General features: G+C 40.1%; 1 protein-coding gene across 6 annotated transcripts in view; it reads right to left on the bottom strand.

Moving 5' to 3' along the window:
• Positions 1 to 2,109: 2,109 nt before the first annotated feature.
• The window catches only part of TEAD2 (TEA domain transcription factor 2), a 69,995-nt gene continuing 59,869 nt past the window's right edge, over positions 2,110 to 12,235 (bottom strand). For all 6 annotated transcript variants that reach the window (XM_075190647.1, XM_075190650.1, XM_075190649.1 and 3 more), the window contains 7 exons: positions 11,961 to 12,019; positions 10,356 to 10,420; positions 9,393 to 9,526; positions 8,147 to 8,320; positions 7,723 to 7,863; positions 7,104 to 7,256; positions 2,110 to 5,602 (listed from right to left, as the gene is read on the bottom strand). In XM_075190647.1, the coding sequence (XP_075046748.1) occupies positions 5,489 to 5,602; positions 7,104 to 7,256; positions 7,723 to 7,863; positions 8,147 to 8,320; positions 9,393 to 9,526; positions 10,356 to 10,420; positions 11,961 to 12,019 (840 nt within the window). In that variant the 3' untranslated portion in view covers positions 2,110 to 5,488. The remainder of the gene's footprint in view (positions 5,603 to 7,103; positions 7,257 to 7,722; positions 7,864 to 8,146; positions 8,321 to 9,392; positions 9,527 to 10,355; positions 10,421 to 11,960; positions 12,020 to 12,235) is intronic.

Genomic DNA, 12,235 nt, shown 5'->3' with positions numbered 1-12,235 from the left:
ACTGTAAATTCTCACACCGATGTCATAGGAAGATGTGCTCAGTGTTAATGAATCAATAAATCTAAAATCTGCCTTATATAAAAATCTGCTAGTAACAATCACAAAAATACATGTAAAAGACCCCACGCTCTCATAGTACTAGGGATGGTTAAGATTCTAATTACACTTGCTTGCAGTTTGTTACAAGCTACTGTTGTCGTCATCAGCCATTTTCTGGAAAGAGTGGCCAAGAGTGATTGACTGACCCATTGAGTCCTTCAATGGGATTCACTAGCAGGAAGCCTAGGGAAATTCAAAGCATCCACCATAGTCACAACGTTAGGGTAGATTTATTAAACTGTCTAAAGTGGAGGTGTTGCTCATAGCAACCAATCAGATTCTAGCTGTCATTCTAGAAAATGAGAGCTAGAACGTGATTGGTTGCTAATGGCGACACCTCCTCATTTTCTGTTAAAGGTTTGATGAATCTACCCCTTTACCACAAAGATCGTTTGTGCTGATAAGCACCCGAAACTTGTACATATATATATATTTGTGATTCTTCCAAGTAATTCCATCGCATAATTACTGGTTAGTTTGTTTTTAAACACAGGATTTTTCCATGGAAATAAAAATATACAGTAAATAACCAATATAGTTCCATAAAATCCTTATCCGGTATGTTGGCACATCTTGTCAGGAGGTGACCACTATCGCTCTGTGGGCAGTCATCTTCCAGTGGCACTAACATGCCCAAATGAGATCCATCTGCTCAAACGCCGAACATCTGAACCTCATCAAATTTGGTCACCTAGGTGTGTGGTCAAAATGGACAGAGATCCCGTCGCTCGGTGCCAGGTTTACTAGGCACCCTCCCTTTCCTGCCTTACTTTGACAGACCTGATGAAAAGATCTTGCGATACGCTTTTGTTACATCAAGATGAACACATGGGCAGCACGGTGGCTAAGTGGTTAGCATTTCTGCCTTACAGCACTGGGGTCATGAGTTCAATTCCCAACCATGGCCTTATCTGTGTGGAGTTTGTATGTTCTCCCCGTTTTTGCGTGGGTTTCCTCCTACACTCCAAAAACATACTGATAGGTAAATTGGCTGCTAACAAATTGACCCTAGTCTGTCTGTGTCTGTCTGTATGTGTATTAGGGAATTTAGACTGTAAACCCCAATGGGGCAGGGACTGATGTGAGTGAGTTCTCTGTACAGCGCTGCGGAATTAGTGGCGCTATATAAATAAATGATGATGATGATTTTGTACATAATAACTGGTTATTGAACAAAAAATGTTTTTGACATTGGGTGCTCAGAATTATAAAATATATTTCCTTAAAAGAGTTTTGAAAAAACCCCTACCCTTCCCTGACCTGCCTCCCCATGCAGCAAATAGGATCCAGGGAGCCATATAGTGCTGCAGCTCACAGTGCAGTATTCAGTAGAGGTCATTTAGGAAAAACAAAAACATGCTTGGTCAAAATCAGCTTTCACCTGCTGCGCATTCCATTTGTGCAAGCGAAGATTTCCTCCAAGACGCATGGCTTTGTGGAGAAAGATGTGTCTTTGGAGGAGCACAAGCAGAGGGAAGGACTGTCGAGAAGATGTTCCTACAGATGTAGATGCACCTCAATTTGTGGAGCAGTGCTCAAATGAGATCTCTTTTTGCTGAACAAGACTATTGAAGTGAGATAAAGGTGGTGTATTTGCTGTGTGGAGGGGACACTGCCAGTCTGCAAACGGAATTCAGTCTCGCAAAAGGCAGGTCTAGCGGCATTTGGATCTTCTGCACTCTTCTTAGTTTACAGAGATATCTCTGGATACAAAACTAAGGAGTGTCAGTGACGTCCATTCTGTTCAGGTCTTTTCAACCCAGCTAAACAGAAATGCTTCTGTTCAGTCTGTATTGATGTAAACAGTACACTTTGGCTCCCCCCTGCCCACTTAATTTTATGCACCCAGGACCAAAGAAAAATAAACAAGCAAAATGTCTTTGCCCAATAACCATACCTATAGATTGTGTTTATCTTCATCTAATAAAAGCTTAAGGCAAGATATTTTCACGAGTCAACAATTGCCTCATTAATACCCATTTGCAAGAGAAAATACACAAATGCAACACATTGAATTCAATTAGTTTATATTTATATTGCATTCATGATTTGACCATAAAAATGATGTTCATAAATAAAAAAAAACACTTTTCTTTTTTTTTTTGTAAAATAATTTTATATACTAAGAAAGTTTTGTTCACAATACAAACATGGGTATACATTAAATTCCACTGGTTTTTCTCCTGTGTATAATGGTTTTCCTCAAAAAACTCAGAGCAAACTATTTTCTGAAAATGTATTTTTACGCTGAGAGGCAAAGGAAAAAGGGCAAACGCATGGCAAGTGGGGGGTCAAAAAGTTTATTCTGATATCACTCACTAACTTCACTAGCCTGTCAACCCATTGGTTCATACCTTACCACAAGAACAACATAACGGTGGTGTTTTGACTTTGTTCCCTCAAACTTATAATATGAATGTAGTAGTTGTGGAAGATACGCCACCTCCTACACATCCCAGAAAGACTCGCTCCTTGCCAGTGTGGTAGCCAAAACTTCACAAGAGCAACTATAGCATTGGCAATGAGCGTACTTCAATGGCAGAGAACATAAAAGGACGTGGCACACTAAGGGGAAACAAAACAAAATTGCATATTGGTGAAAGGGCTACAAATATGCATGTATAGTTTTCCAGAACCTATCAAAACTTAAGATACTTGAGGTAGGCTTTGCTCAGTAAGGGAAGGAGCGTGCCTAACTTCTTGTTGGCATAAGAACTACCAAAGAGCCCTATAAGGACACAACATAAAGTCATCCAAGACTCATGAACATACTGCCCTCTGCTGGCTAACAGGGCACAATTACATTCAAATATCTTAAATTTAGACATAGCACGCACATTTTATAGATGCATTTTGAACACTACATTGTCTTTACATATTGGATAATTTTAGAGGTTTAGTTAGAGTCTCTCAAAGTTTAAGAGAGGTGCAAGAGAAGATCTATTTTATGGCTAGATGAAAAATATTATTAAACTGTTGCTAACTTAAATATCTATACTGATACGGTGATTACAGCCAAATGGTATACAACATAGGTAAGCCAATTTTGTTAAGATGAATTCATATTTTACTTGTCGATAAATAAAACAGGAAACTTGGTTAATGACGTTAAACACTTAACAGTGCTCAATGTTGTCCTTCCAATGTATCTCATAGGACTAAGAACATATCTGCTTCCACATGCACTTCCAGATTCACCAAAAACTGTTTTTAGCCATTTATGTTCCTTCATGTAAACTTCCCACTTGATTTAAACCCAATAAATAGGGGACCCCTTGAGGAAAATCCATGACCTATACAACAAGAATGAATATGGCAGAGGGTTAAACATGACCCTCATTCAGAGCTATGGTGGCAGTTGCACACGTCAACAGACAAGAGTGCTTAATTAATCTAAAAGTAGGTGGTTTAGGTTTGTTTTTCAACCTAACTTTACTGCTGAGAACATAAAATAGTTTTAGAAGTGTCCACAATAAAAAGACATCATCAAAATCAGGAGTGGAGAGAAGATCAGTAGATACGCATAGTAGGTATATCTTTGGTTTGACCAACCTGCTGTAGGAGAGCTCTGTGTTGTCTTGTTTTAGCATTCTACCCCAACAGCAAATGTTTAAAGGTGACCTAAAGCTGTTCATGTCTATCTTACCTCCTAGGCATCAAGTACATTTATTAAGTCCATGCATTTGACAGTAGTGGCATACATAAGAACATCATTTGAGGGTTTGGGGACAATCTTGAGGTCTCAGAATACTCTTAAGTACTAATTAACAGCCTTTTGAACCATTAAATGCCCCAATTCTTTGTTTTTGTCTGAGAAGATACACCAAACACTCTATAGCACACATCTCCCATTCCACCTTTGGCAAGCAAAAGGAACGTCAATATTACTCCCGTCACTTCCCAATAAAACCCAACATATTCTAGTATAAATGACAAATCTTCTCTAAATTTTAATAAAGGACTGATCCACCTCACATTCTGGACATCTTCTGGAGTGCTGGGAGGAACTTTCAGGATGCGGGCTGGCAGTTAAGTACATTTTTCATTATTATTTTCATGGCACAATATCAAATCCACTCAGGAAAAAAAACTTGGCTTTTCAATACAAAAAATATATATATATATATGTCTTTTTTTCCACTTTCGTTTTAGGCACTGAATTTGTGACACAAGGGCGAGAGTCACTATACATTTCTTTCTTGTGGTCCTACATTACAATAGTCCAACTGGGTCAATACCAAAAGTCTTTCGCATTCATCTTCATGGCAAGTCTCTCATTGTTTTTCTTTAGGGTGACTTGTTACAAGTGCCACACAATGACACCCGCGGGAAGCCCCCAGTCTGAGTACTGTCAAAGCACTTGGAAATAAAAGCAGCCGATTGGTCTTTCATTCCTACTCAACAAGACCTCACGTGGACCAGATGGCAATGCTTAATCATTTCTTGGCTGGTTACTGAAAGTATACATTTTCTTGGCAAGTAGAACTGCTTAACTAACCATTAAGTCACATTATATACCACTTTTTTTGACTTCCAAATCTCTTCACAAGTCCATAATGGGGATTACATGCACCAGGATGGTTTAACATTCTCACATATTTAAGACCAAAAGGTGCATCAAACCTCCCAACACAGTAGAATTTGCTTTCTGCTACTCCCTATGTTAAATATGATATCTTAGTCTTACGAACTGGCCACGCAACATGGGGTTGAAAAGTGAACCAGATTAAAATACTGTGCAAGCCTCTTATTAACAAAACAAAACAAAAAAAACTTTAGTGGGCTAAAAAAAAAAATGTAAAAAATAAAATAAAAAATATGGTGACTATAGATAGCTACAATGTTTTGACCACGGAAAGTGCAAGAGTTACATTTCAGTGGGGTTCGAGAAGCTAGATTTAAAAAAAAAATAATAATAAAAATAAGTGAGAGGAGGAGTGCTGATACGAGTCTCCGATCCCCACACCGTATTCTTAAATTGGCGCCGTACCGTGATCTGATGCACTTGGCAGCAATATAATGTAAAAAACAAAAAACAAAAAAGAAACATTAAAAATTATGACAGCTGCGGCTTCTACATGGTTTCCCCGGTCTGGAAACTGTTTCACACACAAACATATATTTATATTTATATATATATATAGATATTTATATATATTCCTTTTGGCTCAAAACATAACACAGAAGGTTCTGTTAGGGTGAGGTCTTTGTGGTTTTGTGGCCCTTCCCCTCATGTCCATGCATCCTTTTAAGGGTCCCATCCCCACTTTCTAGATATCCTCTCCCAGGAAGTGTCGAGAGGTTCAAGAAGAACACGAGATGCCACCAAGATTGCCAAAAAACAGCCAAGTCCTACATGGCCGAGTCATGGGGAAGGGTTCTTTACAGCTCAGTCTTTCACCAGCCTATAGATATGATGCTGAGCTCCGTGTTCGCTGGTGGACACTTCAAATACGTAAGCTATGCAGAGAAGCAACTCTTGGGTGTCTCGATTTGTAACCACCTGAAAAAAGACAAACAGGCAAAATAAAATTGGCAACAGAAATAATCTTCAGTAGTGAGGTAAACATAAAAGCAAACTTCACTCAACACCACTGGGTATATTTACTAAAACTTTAGGTTTGAAAAAGTGGAGATGTTGCCTATAGCAACCAATCAGATTCTAGCTGTCATTTTGCAGAATGAACTAAAAACTAGAATCTGATTGGTTGCTATAGGCAACATCTCCACTTTTCAAACCCGCAGTTTAGTAAATATACCCCCACGTCTGTTTAGCAGTCATTCAGATTTAAACACAATGGGGATTGTTTACAAGGAGCGTGGAGCGAAGCTGTGGATCTTTACACCACTACTTTTAAGCACTAATACAAAGCTTATAAATTTGTTCTTTTGAAATATGAAATATTCAATTGTAAGAACTTCCTGTGACTATAATCCATTGCAATCCAGCATGTACAGATGCTTGCCAATCACTTTCTATACATTACATTGAATATACCAGTGTACACTGTTGGAGCTTCTCCCCTTCTCCCTATACGTGTCTGTATTACAATAAAGCCTTGGGCCTGTGATTCCCCTGACTTAACCTCCTTCCCCCATCAAACCACTTGAATGTACCTATCCCTTATATGTGCCTGTTTAGCAATCAAGCTTTGTGCCTGGATCACCCTCCCTTACCCTCATCACCGCTTCCCCCACCTCACACCAATTGTTCTTTGTTGAAAGAGTTGTCTTGTTTAACTAATGAATGAATAGTGCAGTACTTGATAGTGTAGGTCGGATGTCATCCTGTATGCCAAATGTCTTGTATTGTGTTATAATGTATGACTGATTTACTGTATGTTACACGGTGTACTGCGTTTAGACTGCGCCGCGACGCAGCACATGTGAATGTAATGCCTTTATTGATTTTTTTGTATATTTTTTAGACAAATAAAGTATACATTTGTCAATAATAAAATAAAAATATTTTGGGTGACTGCTCGGATTCAATTCATTATACATGGACCACATTCTTCTCTTTGAGCCAATAATACTCTTGAAAGCGATTGCAGAGGAGCACTGTGTCGGTCAACAGGCAAGTCCGATGGAACTACTCAGAAGAGGTGGAAGCCATTTGGCTCTACATTGCCCCTCCTAAATGCCAGGCCGGGATATGTTTTGCATTTACAATTTATGGTTCAGAAAATACATTTAAAATTAAATACCGTAACAGGGGCGCACGGAGGATTTTTAAGGGGGGGTTTCCCCTCCACCCCAAAAAAAAAAAAGCGAGAGAGCTGCCGCGCATGCGCAGCATCTCCGTTTCGGCAGCACTGTACTATACAGCAGCCGCGGCGCTGTCAAAGAAGCGTCCGCGGCGGTGCTGTATAGTACTGTGCCGCTATGTAGGGTACTTTTTTTTAGCGGAGGGGAGGTGTTCCTGGAGACCCAGAAACCCCCCACCCCCCCTGCGTGCGCCACTGCGTAGTAAAGTTTCTCTATGTCCCGTTTCCCACTTTTACCTGTAGTATAGTGAAATTTTCTAACACACTGTTCATCATGTATTTTTCTGGAAGCTGCTTTAATTTGTGGATGAAGTTGATGAGATATTCACACATGGGTGAGCGGTGGATGCGATACAGGAAACGGCCGTTTTCAAACCGGGCATACTCTGTCTGTGGATCAACGAGGACATACGCCACATATTAGCAGTGTGCTAGACATCTAATGTAGACATCTAATAATTGTATTAGACTTCATTCACTTGTCCAGTCTTCTAGAAGAGGTTCTCAAAGCAATCATTTATGGACGAAGCCCCTTAAGAACATGTAAAACATTATTACCCGGAGAGAAAGTTCTCTGTTATCCAAGTCTAGGACAGGACCACCCAATGAAAATTCTCAATACAAGTCAACGTAAAATATCCATTTATTACTTTGAAATGTAGTAGATGTTAACACAGAGGTTTCAAATGAAGGTATCCTTTTTGGGGCCTAGTCCTACTTCTATACTGGACTCTCATCACAACCAAGAACTGATCTGATAACTACATGCTTAGTCATTTCCATGTAAGACAAAACAGTAACACAATATTTTATACTCCTTACTAAGCACTGTTGTGTACCCAGATGAATATCTCACCTCTACTTTTTCCACCACTTGTTTTCCAAAGGAGCAAACTTTGGAGGAGCAAGAGATAGTCATGTTCTCAGGGCTCTCGTATTGACTGCTTACACCATAGAACACGCCTGGTTCATCCTGAATGCTGGTGTTGAGGTCAGCCTGCCAGGAGAGTAACAGATAATTGAAGAGAAGACAATGAGGCTTATTCAATAAAATGGTGCTGAACAATCTCAGTCACAAATAATAAAATCACTATGTATTTGCAAAATAGCAGAATTTGCACAAACAAAGCTTTTGTGGAGAGAACAGAAGTCATTTTGGAACATTGTAAATTTTTGGGGCAAAATAGACATGATCACCATCCTGTCCGGATGACCATTTCATGGGCCAAGGCTTAACTAAAGCCAAAACAACAAATCAAAGTTTAATTGGCGTGTCTTACCCAGAACTTGACCAAAAAGAAGGCGTTGGGTGGTCCCTTTTCGTAGAGTTCTTTAAGTCCTCCCTTCTTCTCTGGAAACTTGTCATAGATCTGACGGACATCCACAGACTCCAACAACGCATCGTTGTAGGAAGGATTGGACTGACTGATGTGCACGTACAGGTGTTTGTTGTACTGTTGAGAGAGTTCCGTGGCACAAAACATTAGCCGAGCAGTTTACTACCTACAATCTGAAGTAGTCAATATAAGTTACAATATAAACACATTTGTGAAGGATAACCAAGCTACCCATCAGTAAATGCAGTGCAAGGTGATGCACCATAGGCAGGTGTTAAAAACCGACCATGAGTAAATAGCCATAATTACTCCTGAGGAGTGACTTCCATTCAGGAGATAATGGGTTAGGTAATTTTTAGAAGTTTGTTTTCACTGACGTGCATACCCAAAACCCCATATTTGGTGCATTAGCACTGTCACATTTAAAATAAAGATTTGAAACCTTATTGTACTTTTAATTAAACAGCTGCACTTTTAGCTCCGAACAAGTAGATTTTATCCAATATTCAAGCACAGGAAATGTTTTTCGATACACAAATGGAAAGGCAATTTTAGTAAATCCCTGTTATTAGCTTGGTATGCAGAAAACTCAACATAACTGCCCCATGTTTCCGATCGATCAACCAACACAAACACAGGCCGATGAAGATAGAGTCCAATATTGTCAGGACCATGTTCTTGTCCGACATAAAAAAAACCAAAAGGATAGGCAGCACTATAATATACTGCATGGAACGGTCTTGAAAATGTGCCCTGTGTTTGGCCCGAAATGTTGACTTCTGATTAGATATCTGCACCTCTACATAAAGGCAAGAAGAACTTTTTACACAGTTGTATACTTTTAGTTAGAATAAATTATCTTTGTGCTTATTATTATTATTATTCTGTGTTTCTGCTTGCCGTGGTCACACCTTTGATAGACTCTATAGTTATGCACCTTAAACTCTTGGTTGGTCTTTACTTAGTTTGGCTGACAATAAAAGTCAACACAAGGCCTCTTCTTAGCATCCAGTGTTAAAGATTTTCGATATCAAAAACTGGGAATCCCAACTTCTGACTCACAACACTAGGATGTTATGATCACATCCCATTGTTAAACGGGGTACAAGGATCCTTTAGCTCCCAACTGGTCCCAATACATACAAATAGCTCTTCCCACCCATGACAGTTCCCACTGGCTTATACTCACTGCATCAGGCTCTCCTTGCTGCTCCATAAAGGCCAAGAATTCAACTAAACGCAGTTTGGGTGTTCCGATGGAACGCCCCTGCCACGCAGGCCCTGTTGGTAATGGGGAGAGGCTGGCAGGACTTGCATTATAACCTAAAAGCATAAAAAACTAGAGGTAAAATAAAACCTAGAGACATGCTAGCATTGCACACTACGGAGCAAAGGAATAATATACATTTATACAAATGATAGACTAATACTATTTCCCCAGCTGTTACTCTAAAAAAGTTCCCTTCTTAAGGCTTATACAGGATGGAAGGAGAGTCTATAGGTGTTGATAAGATGTCCCAGGAGAGTCAGTTAGTGTACTACCCACACCCAGTATCCAACCAAAAACAAATATTACCGACTCCTTGTTGAACAAGGCTTATACATACTTGCCAACTCTCCCGGAATGTCCGGGAGACTCCCGAAATCCGGGTACGTCTTCTGGACTCCTGGGAGAGCAGGCAAGTATCACGCATACTGGAATCTACTTGCCAAAATGACGCAATGACGCAATCCACCCCCCACGTCAAAATGATGGGGGTGGGGCCAAAATGACGCGATTGACCATGCCCCGTCCCCTCCCTCCAACCAAGCCCCCTGCCCGAGATCTCCCGAAATTCACTTGTCAAAAGTTGGCAAGTATGGGCTTATAGTTGATAAACATCACGTGTTCACATGAAACTGAGCAAAGACGGGTTAGAAACCTTTGCTGCAAGATCCCATGTACCTAAACGCTCTTTGCTATCTCTTCCTCACTTTGGTACCACTGTCTTTTTGCTCTCATATCTGTTGCCAGGGAAAAACTGCCACTCTTCTTTATAGAGGATACAGGGTTGTTAAGATTTACACAAGTAAGAAGTGAAGGAAGGATCAAAACTAAAAAGCAGAGTAAAATTTAAGTTTAGATAAAAAATATATGAAAAATACTTTATACCTGGTACAGCAGGAGGAGGGGGAGCAGGCTGCAGGGGGTATGGAGGCTGGGAAAACGGCTTAACACTAAAGAAAATAATACAAATGATAAAATAAACATGAGTGAATGAACAAGCTGGAAACAAATTCACCTTTGACTCCTTTCTCCAGGAAGCAGTTTATGTGAAATAAAGAGAGAGAGAGATTGAACACAATATCATAAAGATAGATCATTGTTATGATAACACTATTATGTTATTATGCGCGGCCAGAGAGACGGTTTTTCCATGAAATCGATCTCTCCAACTCCAGAGCCCCACGTTGTGCTCAAATAGTGACAGAAACGTGCAGTTTTTACCAGAGATTAAAGTACAAGTTTATGGACGTAAAAAAAATATTTGTCATGTTTTCCCCCATTATACAGATGTTATGTTTGAACCTCACATTTAGGTGTTCGTTTCACTTTTGAAACCCTATCTATGGTTCACAGTGGGTGAAAGGAAACCAAGCTCTAGCAGAGGTCTGCCATGTTCTACAGATAATGGGTCTGATTCACGTTCCAACGTCAACCCGTATACGTGCTTCTGAAGTACGCTTGATTTTAGATGTATTATTTGCACCAGCTATGGGGCGTAAGTGCTGACTGACAGTGCTTACTGGTACGGCATAGTCTTTGCACTGACAACTACACATATGTAAAGAGCATGTGTCAGGCGCAAATGCAGGATTTGTAGAGGGGTTTTCATGCCACACCACCAGTGGGCGTGGCCAGAATGCTTCAGGGAATGGCTATAATTTTAGACAGTGCTTGGCTGCTCTCCAACTCTTCCTATCTCCATCATATACACGGGCAATGCTGCGTGCGCCACTGTTCGGAGCACACAACTCTCCCTTTTCGAGCAGAGCCGTGTGAATCGGGACATACCTCCCAACTGTCCCTACAATCAGGACAAAGTCCTGACTGAGTGTGTCAGAACAGATGACGGACTGTTCTGCTCTCTCCTACCTGTTCGTGCTGCTTGCAATACTTGTTGGGGAGAGATGGCTGTGAACAGTGCAGACAGAAACGATCTGCACACAAGCTGCAAAGTGGCTGTACCAGGGCAGGGTCCAGCTACCTCAAGCATACAGTACCCCAGGCTGGGAGGGGGGTTTCCAGGCACAAGGAACCACCCCCCACTCGGTTTGCCTATGTGTATGCAAGATAGACCATAAAAATGCATTGTATATAGAGTATGCATTCTGAACATCTTGATTTATGCATTTAATGTAATTTATGTATTTAATGCAAAAAAAAAAAAAAATGAGAAAGAATATTTTTAACCAACCATATTTTTTATTAATGATTATACAGTAGAGTGACCTTATAGTATATTGCTCATACAATTGTGCATATACTGCACTCTGTTCTGTCTGTTACTATATGGCAAGTACTGTTTAGGCACAGCGTACTTACACTCAGATTCATATTGAGATGCACCTTGAGATCCGCTTGGATTTGAATACGGTGGGAACTACGCCCTAGTTCTGTGCGCTTTTTAAAACAAGCAGCGTTCAGCTTTAAATCAGGCACAATGACTCTAAATTCGGAGAGGATATTGTCAGGGCTGGTCTTATGAATACTTACTCCTGTGTGGGCCGGGGCGGGCCAGCTCCTCCGGGCCAGAACTGGAAAAAGTCTGGAGACTAGACAAAGTAAAGAGAGGAGGTTAACCATCTAGACCATATTCAATCACACACATTTCATTTCACAGCTAACAATCGTACCCAATAAAAAAAACTAAAACACATTTAATGTGTTTAATGTATAAAATAAAATAAAAAATAGTCCACTATTGAACATTACTATACAAGATATATAATCATATCTACTAAGTTGAGTAGTAGCCAGTGGACATTAGT

The sequence above is a fragment of the Mixophyes fleayi genome, chromosome 11 (genome assembly GCF_038048845.1).
Source record: "Mixophyes fleayi isolate aMixFle1 chromosome 11, aMixFle1.hap1, whole genome shotgun sequence".
In the NCBI taxonomy this organism is placed as follows: Eukaryota; Metazoa; Chordata; class Amphibia; order Anura; family Limnodynastidae; genus Mixophyes; species Mixophyes fleayi.
Note: the sequence above shows the minus strand (reverse complement) of the source record. Positions and strands in the feature narration are given on the sequence as shown.